Source organism: Lipophrys pholis, assembly GCF_963383615.2.
Source record: "Lipophrys pholis genome assembly, chromosome: 5".
Lineage (NCBI taxonomy): Eukaryota > Metazoa > Chordata > Actinopteri > Blenniiformes > Blenniidae > Lipophrys > Lipophrys pholis.
This window is the reverse complement of record NC_137628.1, coordinates 32,209,561-32,230,386: the sequence shown is the minus strand read 5'-3', so window position 1 is coordinate 32,230,386 and position 20,826 is coordinate 32,209,561. Positions and strand designations below refer to the sequence as shown.

The 20,826-nt window shown below is 42.5% G+C and overlaps 1 protein-coding gene across 2 annotated transcripts in view; it reads left to right on the top strand.

Moving 5' to 3' along the window:
* slc43a1b (solute carrier family 43 member 1b) overlaps nt 1–19,942 on the top strand; it is a 49,905-nt gene extending 29,963 nt beyond the window's left edge. The window contains exons 6-16 of one of the 2 annotated variants that reach the window (XM_080464753.1): nt 1,522–1,614; nt 2,012–2,145; nt 3,870–4,012; nt 6,756–6,896; nt 7,119–7,154; nt 7,316–7,442; nt 7,600–7,729; nt 7,860–7,933; nt 8,555–8,678; nt 8,802–8,997; nt 19,306–19,942. In XM_080464753.1, coding sequence (XP_080320879.1) covers nt 1,522–1,614; nt 2,012–2,145; nt 3,870–4,012; nt 6,756–6,896; nt 7,119–7,154; nt 7,316–7,442; nt 7,600–7,729; nt 7,860–7,933; nt 8,555–8,678; nt 8,802–8,996 — 1,197 coding nt within the window. In that variant the 3' untranslated portion in view covers nt 8,997; nt 19,306–19,942. Of the gene's footprint in view, nt 1–1,521; nt 1,615–2,011; nt 2,146–3,869; nt 4,013–6,755; nt 6,897–7,118; nt 7,155–7,315; nt 7,443–7,599; nt 7,730–7,859; nt 7,934–8,554; nt 8,679–8,801; nt 8,998–19,151; nt 19,211–19,305 lie in introns of those variants that run through there. The other variant, XM_080464754.1, reaches the window with a different exon arrangement.
* The last annotated feature ends 884 nt before the right edge of the window (nt 19,943–20,826 follow it).

The window sequence follows — 20,826 nt, the reverse complement described above, 5'->3', positions numbered from 1 at the left end:
CAACATCATAAATATATATATTAAAGATATGATCTAAATTAGCTTCAGCGTTGTTTTTTTAAAAATCTGCTTTATGTTGAATTTGCTGTTTTTATCAAATATTTATCATCGTTGGCCAGATAGGGGAAAGTGTTGGTGTTTCTGAAAGGGGGTCCAGTTGACAATGTTTGTGAACCACTGGTTTGTACCATGATTTCAAGTGAAAACAGTAAACTGGAGTTGAACTTTTTGCATTACAACATTCTGAATCTCTGAAGCTGCACTTTTCGAAAACTGTCTTTAGTTCTAAAAACACGGCAGTTTCTGTCCAACCAGAAAAGGGAACCCTTTTGTTTTTCTCCACGTGTCGTTATGCTCATTAACACAGTAGTTTTTCTGCTCGTGTAATAACAATAACATGGAGGATCCAGACTCTTTTCCAATGCAGTGAAGCTTCCCTACCACTGAGTACATCATCATCTGCATACATAGTGAAGGTTCCCTACCACTGAGTACATCATCATCTGCATACTCAGTGAAGCTTCCCTACCACTGAGTATATCATCATCTGCATACTCAGTGAAGGTTCCCTACCACTGAGTATATCATCATCTGCATACTCAGTGAAGGTTCCCTACCACTGAGTACATCATCATCTGCATACATAGTGAATGTTTCTGACAGTGTGAGCTTCGACCACAAAAACGTGCCTGCGTGCACACATGCTGGTACTTATTACTTTTGTGGAGACTAATTCTTATACATTCAAACTTTGGGGGCTTGTGTGATGTCCCCAGGAGGAAACCTAGTGAATGTCGGGGTCAGAACATTTTTCTACGGCTGAATTCAGATACAGATGCAGAGAATGAATGTAAGTCAGTGGAGAAGTGGCCTGAATAGATTAAACTCAGCTGAGTGGTCCTAGGGCAGAGTCTCACTTTGTGTATTTCTACTCCAGTAGCACCACCTGCTGGTGGTGTATTGGAAATGCATTTGGTTGACAAAGTGAACGTGGCTTCTTTACTAAGGATCTAGTTTACGTTTTGTTTTTTCCCCCTTCTGAATCTTGCATCTATTGCTTGTCAAGAATGGAACAGTGAATAAGTGATGTCATGTTTTCATACAGAACAGTGAGAGATGAAGATGTGAAACGTTTCTTCTTTTGTTTTGTTTTGTTTTGTTTAGTTTAGTTTAGTTTAGTTTTGTTTTTAAAGTCCAATGTGTAGAAGCAGCTAAAACAGATGTGTGTCACCTTGTAGAGTGAAAGTTTGTGGATTTGGATAAAGAAACCTTTGCATTCCCGAACAGCTCCGCTTTGGTTTCAATTGTTCAAAGAACATTTTAGTGACGCTTCTCTCACACTCGTGATACTCAGACTGTCCATCTTGCTCTTTTCTTTCAGAAATGCTATTGTTGAAAAAATAACATACCATTTTAGTCACATTTAAAACTGTGTACATATGTATGCACACGTTGCAGTAATTCTGAAATAAATATAAATGATAATAGAAGATTGCTCTATTGTCTCCAACCATCATCTAGTTACCCAACATGTTTGGGAACGTCCGGTCGACCGTCCTCTCCCTGATGATTGGTTCCTACGCCTCTTCAGCAGTCACCTTTCCTGGTGTCAAGGTGAACACACACACACACACACACCACACACACACACACACACACACACACACACACACACACACACACACACACACACACACACACACACACACACACACACACAATTATGTCTAGCTGTTTTCAATGAATATATATATGCAATAAAACATATTATTGTATAATATATATTGTATGTTATAATATATATATATATATTCTCTCTCTCTCTCTCTCGCTCGCTCGCTCGCTCTCTCAGGATTACTAATGCAACAACACATCATCAGTAGGGTAAAACCAACCTGTCTCCTGATGGTCTAACCCAGCTCACGTTCCCTCCCTCTCTCTCTCTCTCTCTCTCTCTCTCTCTCTCTCTCTCTCTCTCTCTCTCTCTCTCTCTCTCTCTCTCTCTCTCTAGTTGATCTATGACCTTGGGGTGTCCTTCAGGATCATTATGTGGGTGTGGTCTGGCATGGCCTGCCTGGTTTTCATCAACTGCTTCCTGAACTGGCCCGGTGAATCCTTCCCGGCACCTGAAGACATCAGATTCATGTCCGTGGAAAAGTTATTTCATTAACCAATAGTTTTCTCCTGAAATTGTTTTAAACTGGATTAGAATGTTACAGTGTGGATGATGAGGAAAAACATATGACTCAACACTTCACTCTCCTCATGCATCAGTCAGGTCTCTGTACTGACCACCTGAACTCAACACTATTGGGCCCATTCATGGAAACATTTTCAAGTTAAAATACAAAACCTTTGTTGACACCGCAATTGCAGTTTTTTGGAACCAGGACGACTCCATCTCTATGGAAACTGGGAAAAACACAACGTTCTGAAAAAGCTCAGGTGTTTTCCCTCATCTCACTACGGCCAGAGTAAACGGGGGGTATTCCAGAAAAGTTCTTCCTGATCTCTGAGTTTATTTATATAGGGATAAAATGTCCATAAAATGTGCTCTGATGTGAGGCACAGGTCGATTCTGGAAGGAATTATCCCCATGGAATACTCTCTAATGACCTAAGTATCCTCCATCTCACATCCCATAATGCAAACTGTGCAATATCTAATGGTGTCTTCACCGCAAATGATCATACTTGTTAATAGTTCTTTCTGTAGCCACAGTGCAGTTTAACGTTCGGCCACTTTCACTCCTATATTTTGTTAGGAGTCTTATTCTTTTTGTCACTTCTATATTTAGTTAAGTTAAGGTTGGTTAAGAGTTTATATTATTTTATATTTCTTGTACTATATTTTGCTAGGAGTCTAATTAAGTGTTAAGAGTTATATTATCTTATATTTTGTGCACTATTTTTTTGTACAATATTTTGCTAGGAGTGTAATTCTTTTTGACACTTCTATATTTAGTTAAGTTAAGGTGAATTACCTTTCTTCCTGTAACTCATCTCTGTTATCCTCTGTGTGCTGCTCCTCTCCTTTTAAGCTGCTGGAACTCAAATTTCCCCGACGGAGTCATCCTAAGAGATTAATAAAGCAAAGTCTAAAGTAATCTCAAATTATTTCTGGGAGCTTCAGGTGGGAGGAGACAGTAGAAACTCTGGGTTTCCTCTACAAAACCTGCCAGCGAGCAGCGTCCGTTCACAGAGACTGTTACCCCGAACTTAATTCAGCTCTCTTTCTGGAACGGAAACTCAGATTTTCCCTCATTTCAGGGTTAACATGCCTAGAGTTTTCACAAAACCCGCTTTCTGGAATAGCGCCCAGTTGTTCTTCACATGAGCGAGCAGCAGACAATAAGAACAATATATCTTTGTCATGTCATGACTCCCAGTCCACTTTCTCCTGGGACTTGGTAGTTTTCTAGTTTACAGTCACCGTGATAACAGTCCAACTTGGTTGTCTGTCCATAGGAATGTCCATGTGCTCCCTGTGTTAATGTTTATAGCGTATTATTCTCTGCGTGCACGTACGTGTGGTTTTATTACAAAAAGGCAACAAGTAGTGGCCCAATACGAAAACTACATAATATTCAACATTTCTGCGGTTTCTAGGTAAAAGGACATCATTTTCAATACGTTGCTGTATGAATACAAAACTTTACGAAAACAAAAATGTAAAAACTGTGTTTTCACTTGAAACATTAGAGTGTAAACAAAGCTGCAACTATGGCAGAGTGGGAAAGCTCTGAACTGGTCGTCCAGCCTTCATCACTTGGACCTTCTCAAATCCTTACACTTGTATAGTCTCCTTGTCTGATGTCAGACTGAACAGTGAGGTTGCATCTTTTGTTTCTCTTCCTCTTGTCTGAACAGTAAAAAGGTGAAATTGAATGGGACTGTGATGAATGACAGGATGACCGGAGACAGATACTTCACTCATGTGACCACCATGGAGGACACAATGGGAAACAAGCAAACAGAACCTGAGCAGACAGAGTCTGAAAACACAGCCCAGGGTAAATATCACTAACAGGGCACCAGACTACCTCTTCAGTACATGCAAAATGTAGCCTAAAATCTATAATCAAATGTATTTACAATGTTTTTTACACAATAATACTGACCTGTCCTCTGTAAAGCTTTTGGATAACACACATAACTCACAAGTGTGGTGTTTGTTTTGATTTTATCTTGTAATTTACAGTTTTTTTTCCCACTTCCCACCTTGAGCATAAACATTATACCGCCTGAAGACAATCGGGGTTTAGAGAAAAATGGAGATTTAAACAGTTTACTGGACGATGCACATTGGGCTCAGTACACAAGTGAGAAGTCTGCAAGGCGACCAGGCGAAGGTAGTCGAGACAGACGGCTACAAGGACAAGCTGTGGACAAACGTGATAGACGAGCCACTGACAAGACTGGGGATGGATCATATACACACAGGGAGCGGGAAGATAATGAGGCACAGCAGAGCAGCAGAAATTAATCAAGTTGCAGCAAAGAACAGGAGACTTGAACATAAAGTGACAGACAAAGCTAACAAAGTAATTAATCTGACGAACAGGATTGAAAGCAGCACCAGAACATCTCTACATGACCGGAGGCTCGTGTCTCTTCTAGTATCTCTTCATCCTCTGGCTTTCCTGAGGTCGGGGTGATGAAGGATGTTGAGAACGTGGAAGCAGTATTACAGTAACTAGAGTAACTAAAGGAATTTACAGAGAGGCGAGCGAGAGAGATGAAATGTTTGCCAGGGTGATATAAAAATTTTAATCAAATGAAGATATTCACAGGAAAGATGATCAGTGGAGTAAAGGTCTCCAGCAGTCTAAACCACCAGGGACCTTCCTGTGTGGACTTTGCATGTCCCCCCTATGTGTGCGGGGGTTTCCTTTGTGTACTCCGGTTTCCTCCCACAGCCCCAAAAACATGCACCGTGGGTCCCTGAGCAAGACGCTCGGCCCTCACCGGCTCCCTCTGACCGTGGGTCAATTCCCCATGGGGATTATTACAGTACAATAAAATGAAGAGAAAAAGTAGAGACTGAGCCAGCCTCCCTTAAGCATGCCGCTAAAAGATCAGGACAGACTTTTTTTGTCTCTGTCAAGAATTCTGTCCCAATCCGCTCTGTTTGCAATATCAGCAAATCAGATTTATTGGTCCTGGACGAGGTCCGAAGTAATCCTGGCCATATCACACAAGATAGATACTTCAGGACTTGTCCTTAACCTGGACTAAAATTATTAATCCGGTCTGTTTGCTTTGGTCCAGGACTACTCCAGACAGATTCAGAGTTCAATGACCAAAAGGAGCAACACACAAAGTGACATGGCACTCAGTTTCAGTTTGGCACTCTCGGCATTAGCAGCATTAAAAGATGCTGTTTATTATTAGATTATGTAAACAACGCTAAATACAGGTTTTTAAAAAATAATAGGGAGTTACAAGTGTATTTTGGGTGTAACAAATACATGGTTTGATTTTTCAGCGCCACTCTGAGTCAACATGTTCCTGATTTTAGACATTATGCAGGTGAAAAAAACACAGTCCTGCAGATTTGTTTAATGTGGGAGTGGAAGGATAAGTCCTGGTCAAAAACACCTCCCAGGTTCCTCACAGAGGTACTGGAGCTCAAAGTACTACCATCCAAGTGTTACCATCCAGCCTGACTTCAAAGAGGACGGTACTCTTCACAGTGACCGCTTACACATTCGATTCTCAAGGTTTGCAGTCGGATCGTGGAACGTTGAATTCAAACTGCCAAAAGACCACATTGAAAAGACAATTCCTCATTTTGTGACAGTGCGCTCCAAAGATGGAGGTGTAGTGGTTTACACGTTGGTCTTATAGAGAGGAAAGTCATGGGTTAAAGTCCAGGTCAGGTTTCTGTACGTGTGTTTTGTTCCTCAGTATAACACCAGTGTGTCAGGTAGTTAATGTCCTGTTGGTGTGACTGTCTGTCTCTGTTTGTCCTGTGATGGACCGTTCACCTGTGGAAGATTCCCAGCTGGGATTTGAAGTATCAACCATGAACTGGATGAAGCTCACGGATGGACAAAGATGAATGATGTGGATCTTCTGCATTACATATGATCTCTTGCTCTCTGTTGCTCTCCTCTCTCTCTCTCTCTCTCTCTCTCTCTCTCTCTCTCTCTCTCTCTCTCTCTCTCTCTCTCTCTCTCTGTCTCTGTCTCTGTCTCTGTCTCTGTCTCTCTCTCTCTGTCTCTGTCTCTGTCTCCGTGTCTCTCTCTCTCTCTCTCTCTCTATCTCTCTCTCTCTCTCTGTCTCTCTCTCTCTCTCTCTCTCTCTCTGTCTCTGTCTCCGTGTCTCTCTCTCTCTCTGTCTCTCTCTCTCTCTCTCTGTCTCTCTCTCTGGCTGTCTCTGTCTCTGTCTCTGTCTCTGTCTCTGTCTCTCTCTCTCTCTCTCTCTGTCTCTGTCTCTGTCTCCGTGTCTCTCTCTCTCTCTCTCTCTCTCTCTGTCTCTGTCTCTGTCTCTGTCTCTCTCTCTCTCTCTCTCTCTCTCTCTCTCTCTGTCTCTGTCTCCGTGTCTCTCTCTCTCTCTCTCTCTCTCTCTCTCTCTGTCTCTCTCTCTCTCTCTCTCTGTCTCCGTGTCTCTCTCTCTCTCTGTCTCTCTCTCTCTCTCTCTCTCTCTCTCGCTGTCTCTGTCTCTGTCTCTCTCTCTCTCTCTCTCTCTCTCTCTCTCTCTCTCTCTCTCTCTCTCTCTCTCTCTCTCTCTCTCTCTCTCTCTCTCTCTCAGTTCCACTCTGTCGATCAGTGTGCTCCCCCATCCTGCTGTGGAGTCTCATCACGATGGCAGTGACCCAGCTGAGGATCATCTTCTTCATGGGTGCCATGAATAAGATGATGGAGTTCCTTGTCACTCACGGTGACTCCAACCGTAAGAACCATAACCTCCAACACGTTAGCTTCCGTTCTACCTTCAGCATCTGAGTCCAAATCGAACCGAGTGCCGAGACTTGTGGAACTGGTCATGATGTGTTATTGATAACACAGTGGGAATGAGAGAAGTCTGGTGGCTTCTCTGATGTTTGTGTACATTGGAACATCTTGATAACAAAGCCTGACCTCCCTGCTGATCCCTGGTGTGTCTTTCTTTCAGCTTCTAAAGAGCTGCAGAGGGAGGTGGAGGAAAAAGGTACCGTGATCTCTGAGTTAGGCTTGCGTGGCGTCTTTTACATGTGAGACTTGATGGTTAGATCAGGTCTGTTGACATGGACAGATTTGTAGTTGCAGCATAAATGTGTCGTCCATCTGTAATTGTGTGGCCCTCTGTCCGTCTCCGCATGTCTTCTGCAGTTGGTTTCTACTCGTCTGTCTTCGGTTCAATGCAGCTGCTGTGTCTGCTGACCTGCCCACTGATCGGCTACATCATGGACTGGAAGATGAAGGAATGTGAAGAGGAAAAACCACAACCACACAAGATGTATAAACTGTTTCTGTCTATACCGAGTCGTAGTGCAGATAGCAGGCCAGGATGTAACTTCTGATTATATTATACACCTTTTCTTGGGTTTTCCTCTGCCACAGTGTAAAACAGTGACTATAAAGTGTTTTTGACATTTGATACTTGTCCCTCTCAGTACATCTGATCCTCCAAAGAGAGATAGAAAGATTCAGAAACTGACCAACGCCATGAGAGCTTTCATCTTCACTAATCTCTTATTGGTCGTCTTTGGAGTCCTCTCCTTGATTGACAACTTGCCCTTACAGGTGACACACACACACACACACACACACACACACACACACACACACACACACACACACACACACACACACACACACACACACACACACACACACAGAGTGTGTATTCACTGTGAACACTGCTCCTTCACAGATGGTGTCGTTCGTTCTGCACACCGTGGTGAGAGGATTCATTCACTCCTGCTGTGGAGGTCTCTATTCTGCTGTGTGAGTTTTGGGCTCAACCCTCAGAGGAGTTCTTCCTGACGTCCTTCAGCTGGACTGAGCTTCTCCATTGGTTCACTGACACTGCTCCTATCAGCTCCAAACATATAGCAGAGCCAGACAACAATATAGAAATCACTGCATAGAGCAGAGCTGTGCAATCAGCATCTCTCCAACCCCTCTGTAGCATCTCCCAGGTATTAACACAAAATGTACATATATTTAGCTTATTATTAGCAGACTATCTCCAAGCAGGACCCTTCTCTCCCTGTTGAAGCTCCAAATGTTCTGTTTAGAGTTAAAAAAAAAAATAAAAAAAAGTTTGAATGAATAATCCAGTAAAATCTGAGTCTCCTGCACAAAGACTTTTCTTGGTAAAATGACGAGGACTAAATCAAATTAAGGAAACATTTCCGAGGAAAGTAGAGAGTTTCCCTCATTGTGGACATGCTCAGCAGTGGTGAGCGCACGACGTTTAAGATCTGTCTGCTGACTCACTCTGAAGACTAATACGTTTTACCATTTAACACATCAATATTTCAGTGCCTATGGTAGTGAGGCTGTATGTTACCAGGAGGGAAGACTCTGACATTGCTTTCATTTTAAGTCTGATGCTCTCTGCAGGTATCCAGCAAACCACTTTGGGACCCTGACAGGTCTGCAGTCCATGGTCAGTGCTGCATTCGCCCTGCTGCAACAGCCTCTGTTCATACTGATGCTCGGACCTCTTGGGGGAGACCCTTACTGGGTAGGGAACACACACACACACACACACACACACACACACACACACACACACACACACACACACACACACACACACACACACACACACACACACAGGTTTGTGACCGGTCTGTCCCTACCACAGATCAACCTGGGCCTCCTGGTGCTCTCTCTGGCTGGCTTCCTGCTGCCCAGCTACCTGTTCTACCACCGGAGGACCCTGATCAGAGCGAAGGCAGAGCGTGAAGAAACAACCCATCACTCAGATGATGGAACTGCATTAAAGGAAGTCAATGGGCATCCAGCTAACGAGCTCCCAGCGAATGGACACAGTGCTTAAGGTGAAACACTTCATATCACAGGTTGCTAACAATGAGGAGTTGCTATGTTGTGAATTTGCTATTGTGAAATAATGAATAAAACAAAATCAATATGGAAGGAATATGGCATCTATTAAATAACAACATTAGAAATGGCTCTCAACATCATTTTCCTCACTACTTCTTTGATAAAGCTGTTAAAAATATATACATATAGTTAATAGTTATAAACACTTTTTCATTAATGAGTTGGACCAAACTGGGCAGCAGAAATCCCTAATCCATCTTCATCTCAGGATTGAATGATAATTTCATAGAAACAAACCAAAGCTCTATGTTCCTCACAGCAGAGGACTAAAAAGAAATCATTGATGCTGTAAATGAATGTAAGAACAAAACATAAATGGATTGTAATAACCTTGATATGAAAACTGGGGGAATTTTAAAATGATTCACTTCATCTGTAATCCGTCTTTCCAAACGGGTACATTTCCAAACTAAATGCAAATAGCTTAACTTGTACCACCGTAAGAAACTGACCATTGACACTAAATTACAAACTACAGGTCTCATTTATAAAACCTTGCGTAGGATTCCTACTAAAGATGTACATGCGCCCAAAAGCTAAAAATGGCGTGCGCCCCAAAAAGTCTGGATCGGTAAAACCGTGCGTACGCACATCTGCATGCACTTTCCTTTTATAGATTACAGTCCACCTGACTGACTATGAACCGTGATCAACTTAACCAGGATCTCTCTCTGTTTCCTGGGTTGACTTATCCAGACGTGCGCGATCCTGATCACCATTACTAGAAGCAGGTTATGAACTCGCTGGTTCAACCCAGACTTACATGTGTGCGTTCACATGAAAGGGGCAGAGTTTTCAGTGTCTGACCAATCACACACAGAGAAGCTCTGCAGGACAGTTTACAGATTACCGAAGTAGCAATTCTTCTCTGAGAATAAGGGCTGCAACGATTAGTCGACTAGTCACGATTATGTCGACGATTAAAATCGTCGACAACTAGTTTAATAGTCGACGTGTCGTTTTTTTTTTTTTTATGTTTGTTTTTCTCTCAAAACTGCTGCGGCACCTTGCACCGCCATCTGCCTTTCAGTCCTTGACACACATGCGCAGTAGTGGTGATCGGGGTCAGCCGTGACGTCACCGGAAGTTAGACGGGCTCTGCTATCGCGGCTCCCCGGCGGCAACGGAGCTCAAAACAAAAGAGAAAAGTGTGCAAGACAGAACTTGCCTTCCACGGCAGCACAAGTGCGATGCACGAGCACCTGAACAGGAAGCACGTTGTGGCTCGTGACAACGATGAAGAGGGACCGTCGTCTCGGGAAGCTAACTGGCTAGTTAGCTTTTAATATTAGCGTAAACAGAGAGCTAACTAACTACTTACTCGTATAGCTGTAAACGTTAACAGTTGTGAGCACTGAGCACAAAATGCACTTTTGTTCTATTTGAGTCAGTGAGACCCAGACTTTAATAATTCCTTAGTTCAGGTGCCTCCCTCATTGTTGCTGTTTGATGCCAAAGACAAATTAAGGAAAGAAAAAAACCTAAAAAATAAACCTAAAGTATTTATTCTTGTGTTGTTCAGGCCAGCGCCTTTTCCTTATTTCACTCAGCTGTCTGCACTTTATGCTTCACAGTTAAACAAGCGTTTGCTGCGACAAGCATATTTCATTAAAGGTTCATTGAACTATCATCTTAATTGTCTTTATTGATAGTTAGCATATACCTTAAACACTTCAAGCTGAAAACCAATGATGGCTATATAAGAGCAGCTTCATGCTGGTGCGATAAGCTGTATGTTTTACATTCAATTTACGTATGATCCGATTAGTCGACCAATCGAAAAAATAATCGGTGATTAGTCGACTATCAAATTAATCGTTTGTGGCAGCCCTATCTGAGAATATGAATAATTAAAACACATCCAGCAACTAAAAGCAACACTGCTGCTGCAGCCAAAGCCAGAACATTCCTGACTTGTTAATGCTGACTTTGTGAGATTTTACAATATTAATTTATCAGCAATATAAACAGACAGCACATCCGCTCATCAATCAATTTCACTTTATTACAGTAGAAATGTTTCAGGCTGAATTTCCTCACTGATCTTCTTTTAGTTTATAATTCCCATCCAGTTGTTTTGAGCCTGAGTTTCTCTTGTGTTTTGTGTTGGAATATTAATTCATCATCGCTACGGCACGAGTAGTTCTGCGCTCGGTGAATTCATGTTTCTGCAGTTCTGTCAGGTGTGATCATTAACATCGTTATTCCAGATCAACCCTCGTGGAGATAAACAGACTTAGAACAAGTCAAGAACAAAAACATCCTTCAAAGCCTCAGAGACCAGGATTTATTTTATTATGTCAAAAAGATCACTCTCAATTAATTTCTCATCTCCTCTCAGCTGCAGCTCAGAGCTCAACCTGCGCACCAATCACCATCGTTTAAGAATGGGCGGGTCATTTTCCAAGAGATCTGATTGGTCAAGAGGCGGGGCTTTGACCTCTTCCCGAGAACATAACCTGCTCCGGAGCAGGTTAGAAGTTCAGCATCAGTTACCAGGTGATTTATCCCGGTGAGAAGTGAGCGAGCGTCGTAGTACAGAAAACCCAGGGTTAATCCACGAAGTTATCTCGATAAGAGAAAATCCAGCTTCGTAGTACAGACCTCTGGAAGGTTACGCTATTCAGATCCCGCCCTCAACTCGCCCACTTTCTACCATAAACGATCAATGCAAAGTACCTCAGGAATATCTTTGCATCTAATTCACCCTGCTGATCGAAGGCATTTTATACTAAATCCTGGCAGAAAAGATGGAGAAAAGGAATTTTAGAGAGAAATTCCACAGTAGTGGAATCACTAATAAAAGAAAATATAAGCGATCAGCTGCGCGTCGTCATCACTGTAAATAGCGTGAGAGTCACAGAGAGATCAGTGACTGCAGAGGTGGAGAAGAAGAATCTGATGTGAAGGTGGAGGCCAGAGGAGAGTGACATCATGGGGGGGCAGCACCAGAGCTCACTGCTGGACCCCAAAACAGCCCCCATGGTTGTGGCGGGCAGCGAGTGTCAGAGTGTCGGAGAGGGAAGGAGACATTCTGGTGGAGACTCAGCGAACCGATAAAGTTCAGTTTTATCTGTTTATTTAATGTTTGAATTAGATATTTGAACAGGGACTTGTAAAAAGGCTCAGTGGACTTTGTGTTTTATCCTCGGTCACTAGAGGTGGAGGAGGAGGGTGGAGGAGGTCGTCTGTCTGCAGCAGTAGTGCTTCCCGAGAACATGACCGAACCACGAGCGGCTTTTATCAGGATTTACAGCAATAATGTAAAAATATACAAAACTGTGTTACGTATCATTTATGTATGATAATAAAATAAGCAATATAAAATGTATAATTTCTTTATTTTACATGTAACCCATTGGTAAATCATCTCAATTGCAGTTTTTTTTTGCACGAGACTTTCCCAGAGACTGACTTTAGTTGTTAGGTGTTCATACAGTTTAGTATATTTGTACGTTAAAACTGTAAATCCTAATAAAAGCAGCTGGAACAGAACAGACGTCCCCAGAGACTGATGGCAGAACAGTCAGTGAGCTCCAGAGGACGGGAATCAGTTTTTGCACCAGAACATCCACACTGCAGCTTTACTCACGGCTCTCACCGCGCTATTTATGTGTTTACTCTGAAATTAGACTGATTGTTACTCACTTTGTCACAATTGATAGTCAATCAGTTCTATCCACCGCTCTGTTTCATCTGAAGGTGAAAGTTTGACATGTGAACATAGAGCTGCTGATTCAGCAGTAATGTTCCACTAAAGAAACATCTGTACCACTGCAGTCTGGCTGTTTATGATTACAGCCAAGCTTACTTAGTACCAAGCTAAATATTTCAGTTGAACAAAGACAAGTTTAGTAGGACACAGGTGAAGGTTTTAATGTTTATATTAGTGAAAATCCATTTGATTGTGGTAAAAAACGCATTTACTCTGGTTGTCTGGCAACTGAACTGGTTCTTCAGTAACGACTTTGTAACATAAAAAAACAAGACGAATAATGTGACAAGATATTCACTTTCGAATATCAGATGATTAAAATGCAAAAATGATACGTTTTAACATCATATAATTATACTTCTTAATGTTCTGCCTCTTACTAAAACCTTAGATAGAACAATAGATAGAACAATAGATAGAACAATAGAGCGACTCAGTTTGAAACTCAATACAGCAAATTTGAACAATGAAAATTATGTCTAATAAATAAACAAGATCTGTTCTTTTCTAATAACGTATGGTTCAGTGCAAAGGTCTGGTCATCAAAAATAAATCCAAGTGATCCCTCTCACATCTAATAGACAAGCCTAGTGCCTCACTGACACTCTGGTCCTCCACTTTACAGCCCTGGATTAAATAATCTGCATGTCAGAGGATTTCTTCAGTGTCGAACATGAACCGACACACAAAAGGTTAAAAAACTCTGACCTGAGCCAGCGAGACTAAATGTTTCTTCCTCTTGACATTTGCAGCCATAAATTGCTCACATCTTGACTTCTTGTCCAATAAGGCTCCATAAAAGTAGAATAACTTCAAACTTACTACGAGCCAGCAGCTCCTTCTTGTTTTACTTTTTAGTGAACTTTAATAAAACATCTGCTGTTCTATGTTATTCTCTCTCCTACCTGTTGCTCTGCTCCCGTCCCTCCCTCACTTTGATTCACTGCCTCCAGCCCTTCAGGTCCCTTCATGGCATTCATGTATTTACAACAGACAACATTACATATTTTAATGTACAGTAACAGCATTGGACTGACAAAAGCTAAAAAAAAGTCAGTGTTCAGATTCTGGTCATACAGAATAAAGACTTTTAACAACTGATATGCAGATGTAGTATATAGACTCATACACTGTTAACTCTGTTTACAGTATAACTTCACCTTTACAGTGAAATATTTCCTTTATTTCCTTTTACTTTATTTTAAGCCCTCCCCTCCAGCCCTGTGCCGTCCTCTCCTCCTCCTCCTCCTCCTCCTCCTCCTCCTCCTCCTCTTCCTCCTCCGCTCTCCTTCCTGCTACTGAACATACAGAATGTCTTCAGAGGTCTAATGTGCAGCATGAATGTGAATTATTTCAAAACTAAACTGGGAAAACAAAAATCACTCATAAGTCCTGATGGAGCATCTCAGCGTATAGATATTCAGAACACGGGTGGAGTATGGCTGCTCATCAGCTGATCAGAACTTAACCCAAACCTTTGTAGCACTATGAAATAATGAAATAATTATTGAAAATGATCTTTAAATACAAATTAACTTGACATCAGTCCTCACCTGTTCTTGTTTCTGGATCTATTATAATCAATAACATGATTTTTAAACCTGACCTCACACGCTGAAGCTCCACCTCCTCCCATGTCTCTTCCTGGATGGATTAACAGCTCATCTCATCACAAGATAGTTTGTTTCAAACGTATTAGGAGCTAATCCACATTTCACTCATCATTTTAAGAGCTGAACTGAGCTTCCTCAGTCTCTCCACCTGCTTCACTGCTCTACGTTCTATCATCCTCCTGGTGAGACATTTTACACATAATATCTAATATAAAGTCCTTCATGTTGATAAATGTTGGAGTGATTAGGTTGTTCTCCTTGTGTAGTACAACATTACTCACAATGACATTACTCTTAAAAAAACAAACCCAACAACAACTCTTTGTTTCAGCCTTTTCTTCTGTGTTGTACTGAAATAAGATGATAAACTATTTAGTCCAGTGTTGATGATCCTCAGGAACACTGACAAAGTTAGCAGTTAAATAACGGACCAATGACCGTCCCAGGATTAAGACGACTTCATTCAATAGATTTTGTTCCTAAATATGAATGTAAACGAACAACATGACGTAATAAATGAGCCATATTCTTTGCAGCGTCTCTACAGACCGTTTTACCGTCCTGTTACAGTCCTGTAATTAGACATCCCGCTGTCCACTGCTGCTCAGTGTTGCCAACTCCTCAGTAAGGAAATGAGCTATTGGCTGTTCTCAAAGTCGCTAGAAGTCGCTAAACGACGTCATCACCTAAATTGCATAATTGGACATTAACGTGTAATTGTAAGGGAATTGTAGGAAAGAGGAATAACATTGTAGAAGAGACAAAGTTAGTAAAAAAAACAAACCCGCCCTGAATGTTTCGAGCTGCAAATGAGCTTCCTGCTGCTGATTCTACTGTTTTTGTTTTTATTTTAGTCATTGAAATAGGACTGCCAGTCAAATGCAGTCATTTACTGGATCTGTTTTGGTGTGATTGAAAAAACATTTATATTTACTTGCCGCTCAGTAAACCAGCGGCGGCCTTGCGCATGCGCGGTTTATTGTCAGTGTGGACGCAGTGTGGACGCAGTGTGGACGCAGTGTGGACGTAGTGTGGACGCAGTGCGGACGTAGTGTGGATGCAGTGCGGACGTAGTGTGGATGCAGTGTGGACGTAGTGTGGACGCAGTGTGGACGCAGTGTGGACGCAGTGTGGACGCAGTGTGGATGCAGTGTGGACGTAGTGTGGACGCAGTGCGGACGTAGTGTGGACGTAGTGCGGACGCAGTGTGGACGTAGTGTGGATGCAGTGTGGACGTAGTGTGGATGCAGTGCAGACGTAGTGTGGACGCAGTGCGGACGCCGTGTGGATGCAGTGTGGACGTAGTGTGGACGCAGTGTGGACGCAGTGTGGATGCAGTGTGGACGTCGTGTGGACACAGTGTGGACGTAGTGTGGATGCAGTGTGGACGCAGTGTGGACGCAGTGTGCAGTTTGGACGCAGTGTGGACGTAGTGTGGACGCAGTGTGCAGTGTGGACGCAGTGTGGACGTAGTGTGGACGCAGTGTGCAGTGTGGACGCAGTGTGGACGTAGTGTGGACGTAGTGTGGACACAGTGTGGACGCAGTGTGGACACAGTGTGGACGTAGTGTGGATGCAGTGTGGACGCAGTGTGGACGTAGTGTGGACGCAGTGTGGACGCAGTGTGGATGCAGTGTGGACGTAGTGTGGACACAGTGTGGACACAGTGTGGACGTAGTGTGGACGCAGTGTGGGCGTAGTGTGGACGCAGTGTGCAGTGTGGACGCAGTGTGGACGCCGTGTGGACACAGTGTGGACGTAGTGTGGACGCAGTGTGCAGTGTGGACGCAGTGTGGACGTAGTGTGGACACAGTGTGGACGCAGTGTGGACACAGTGTGGACACAGTGTGGACGCAGTGTGGACGTAGTGTGGACGCAGTGTGGACACAGTGTGGACGTAGTGTGGACGCAGTGTGGACGCAGTGTGGTGAGGGTCTCTTCTCGTCTGACTGCAGCAGGAGGGAGGGAGGTTCTGTCAGACTGACTGCAGGTCTGTGAATACTTCCAGACGCAAACGCTGCAGCCTGATATCAATTTAATTGTGTTTGAAGTCAATAATGATTCTTATTGCTTCATTGCCAACATATCAGTTTTAAATACTCTTTTGTTTGTCTGAGTAAATGTGCTGAGAACATAGATTAGTTTTACCAACAGTCACTTATAATCCAGTACTGTTTATTTGATATAATAATAGTTGTGGTAGGTACAACTGTTCAGGTCTCTCCACCTTTACTAAGAGGAACTAGATGATGTGAAAGTACTTATGGCTCAGTGCACATCAGTACAGGCTGTGCAGGAAGTGAAGTTTAGAATCGATGAAAAAGAGTTTAGTACGAGCAGAACCGTAGCAAAGCCGCATCCTTCATTCAAGCTGCTGAAGTTCTCTGCTGAGGTCTCATTATTTTTGTCTTTTCCTGTGATCAGTGCCAGGACCTGGACTTAGTGCTGGACTCGTCCTCTTGTCACAAATGTTTGAGTTCCCTGTTCTGCTGCAGGATCCAGTTTGGACTGATAAGACACCTTGCTGATGGATGAGAACCTGGACACTGAACGTTTATTGGTTCTTGTTTAGAACTGGATATTTCTTGCTCTGTTCTTGAAGTAGAACGTTGAATAAAATCAACACTTAACATGATTTAAGACCCTTGACAACCATCAGCTACCTGGAGCGTCATAATAGGGCCGCCCCGCCGCACAATAGAAATAGGATTGATTCAATGTGTAAAAGGAATCAGGGAAATAATAAAGTATGATAAACTCCATTATGTTCAAATTTCATACGGCAATCATGCACCTATGGATGTGAAAAAAATGGTCTAAAGAAATATACATATTAGTGTTGTTTGCTGAGCTGGTGTTAATATGGTGCTGCAGGGAGATAGATTTACATTGCTTGGAGTTAAAGATCAGCAGCTTGCCTGGCGCCGTCTCTTCTTTTAAAGATCCATAGTGAAACATTTACTTCCACAGTATATACACGAAAACCAATATCACACTGTCCACTTTTGGTTTTACAGAACATAAAACATTTCGGGGACTTTGCCAAACCATGTGTCGTGGTAAAATTCTATCTGCGCCTTCTACTCATATTATATTTTATTATGATAGGCTTCCTATCTTCCTGGCTTTAAGCTATCAACTCTTGGTTTCACTTCCTTTTCCAGCAAAGCCTTCTCTGCCTGGGAACCAAGGTTAACGGTCTGTTAAAGCTAAAAATCATCAGTTCAATGGTTCTGCTTCTAACCCCTCCTCCTCCAGCCCACTGGTTAAGACTCACAGGCGCAACTTGTGAGACGCTCACTCTATCCTGCAGACGGCTGAACGCACTCTGCAGGATCCTGTGCCTGAGGACCCAATAAACTTCTCCTGACAGAAAAACTGAAAAACAGCAGCGACAACAACAGAATATCCACGACACATGTTAGGGCTATTCAGCATCATCTTCTTTGTATTGAAGGAGTCATCGCCTGCTTTGTTCACGTACCCAGTCTCCTTTAAATTCTCCTAAAATCTATTCTTTCTAATTTAAAAAAAAATAAAAAAATCTAACACAGAGCTCGTTCTCACCCTTTTTCATATCACGACTTTGTTTCACAAGAATACATGCAAGATTTATGACTGGTGGTCATTAGGGGCACGTTGATTGGTCGCAGGAACTCTCAATCATGGATATTCTAGCGCTCTTCATGATAGCGGTCTGTAGCTCAGACACACACACAAAAGGGACAACGAGCCGTAGAGCAACGCACCACAGGGATTTGAAATGAAATACAGGAGTTCAACGTTATTACCCGCCACGTTAGTATCTAGCTCTAGCTTCTAGCACCTAGCGCTAGCCTGATTAGCAGTTAGCTGCTGTCTGCCTCCTGTAACTTCGGTGTGTCGTACACAATTAAGCATAATGTCACACGACTTACCAATTGAGCTGCAGATGAGTCCCTGACAGTTGAAATCTTTCCAAACGCAGGGTCGATGCCGTCTTCGCCTGGTATTGTCCCAAATTAGTGAAACACTCAGGCAGGAAATGTTTAGCACAGGCATGAAGAGCTGGGAGAGTTGCAGGAACATTGTTGTAGATCAATTTAATCCACTGGTGCCTGGTAGTTTGCTCCACCAATGCTAGAACACTGAAAACACTTTAGTAGGGGGGACTGGTCATTAGGGGCGGGGGGGGGATGAGCCCCACCTGGTGTCATCTGAAAGGACTGCATGCAAAGTGTGCTATTAATTCTTTAAGCTTATCTACAATATTTTCTTGTCTGTGAATAACAGTTCCTCCTATATAGCACATAATCCCTGTGTGAGGACTGCACACTCCCTGCTTACTGGTCTCCTCTTGCTGTCTCCGGTTGTTCTCTCGTGATCTACACCGATGGTGCATTAGTGGGGCTAGCCCAGGGGTCGGCAACCTTAAACACTCAAAGAGCCATTTTCACCCGTTTCCCACTGAACAGAACCCACTGGGGGCCGTTTATAATATTAGCCTCCTGTGGTGACGACAACACAGGAGCACAATCAAAATCTCCCGTTTTGTGGTGCGTGCCCTTGTGAGTGACTCTGGTTTAAACAAAGAGCCCAAAATAACAAAACTCAGCCAGTTCAACTGAGGTCCAACACCAATATACTTGTTTTAACAAGGAACATTTTGATTTCCGGTTGTGACTCCTTTAACAGGAACAGTCACTGTCAGCATAAACAAAAACACAGCAGCTGTAGATCCAAGAAGGTCACTTATTGTGGTTTTCTTTCACATGTGCAGATATGACTTTGATCAGATTCAAGCAGGCAAAGTTGAGATATACAGGTCCTGAACCAGAGGTGAATATCAGGCCTGTACGCAGCTCAGTGTTATACATCCCATAACAGCTGGAGAGGAATGAAAATGATGACATATGCTTCTTTGCTGCCAGCAGACTTCGTCAGAGGACCTCCAGATCACAGGAGCAGCTGAGCAGCACTGTTCATGAATGTATTATGTTCCATATGGTGGTCAATTAACATTAAAGCATCATTTCAGTTTGTGCTTGTTTATAGACAACCACAGTCCTGTTTAGGTCATGGTAGGAAACAGGGACATATCTATTTTGTACAGTATTAATGAAAAAAAATGTGAGGACTGATGAAATTATAAAATCATTTGTGTGAGAAATACTCTTGTGTTCATGTGTGATAAACTGTGAGTAAAATGACTAAAAGACACGGTGGATGTGTGAGGCTTCAGACTGTCACTCACTGACAAACTCACATAACTGTATTTATTCTATCATAACATGTTACTACCTTAGTTTCCACATTATGACTGTTAGTATTTTATTGTTATTGGTGATCAAGGGTGAAAAGTCAACATGAAATGAAAGAGATTGCAGGAATTGAGCATGCCAAGAGATACACTGAACAAACTCCTGAGTATTGAAGATAACTTCTGTCAGAGGGGAAGGCTGACCGATATACAGTACAATACCATATAGATAAATGGTATCGGATGTGTACAGTCATCTGTTATCAATGAAACTATTCAATAAAAATATTTGTTCAGTTTGTCCTCCTATTATTCATGTCCTGTTATTCCTGATATGCTTGATATGCTTTTAGTTCCTTCTAAATCAATGAAACTGTAATACTGAATATAAGATATTAAAGTGTTGGGATTTCACCAGACCATGGAAAAACACTGCTGCAAAATCAAAACAGGAAGTAGTGTTTTAAATGGCTCAAATAATGCTTTATATAAACCAGTACTGTTTGTCTATGATGTTATTTCTATCTGAACTCACACCCGGGGACCTTGATTAAACAGAGAGTAACACCATGGGGCCAGCACCTTCTCTTTCAATTACCTTAGCTGCTATTGCTACAACTTCTAAATAAACATGCACACAGTGGCGATAACGGTATACTTTCTTCCCCTTGACAATACTCCTATTCTTATGGAACTCCTGTGTTACCCATAGTGTACAAGCTCACCTGCAAAACACATATAATGACACATAAACCTTCAGACTTGTGCTTCTGTCCTGCTCACAAAACCAATACGGGAAGTAGTGTTTTTCTACTCCTGAGTCTGCTCACTTGGAGAGACACTCCCCCTTGTGGCGTGAAAAAGCCATTCCTACTAATGGGCCACAAGAAAACCGTGTGTATTCAGGTCGAGACAAAAGTAAGAGTTTTTGTAATTTAACTAAACAAACACCACAAAAAACTTGAACATGAACATTTAAACCCTTTTAACTTTGTATATTCTTAACTTAAACATGAAAGAGGATAAAAAACACACTTACACAAACCAAAAATATGGGGGTGGCTTTTCTTTATCCTACACAGAGGTCAGTGCTCCACCAGGAACCAGAGGCCAGCACCCAGCGCCTGCCTCAACCAGGGAAGTCCAGCCACTTTGGCCGCTGGAATGAAACCTGAGAGACCACAGCTTACTCAAA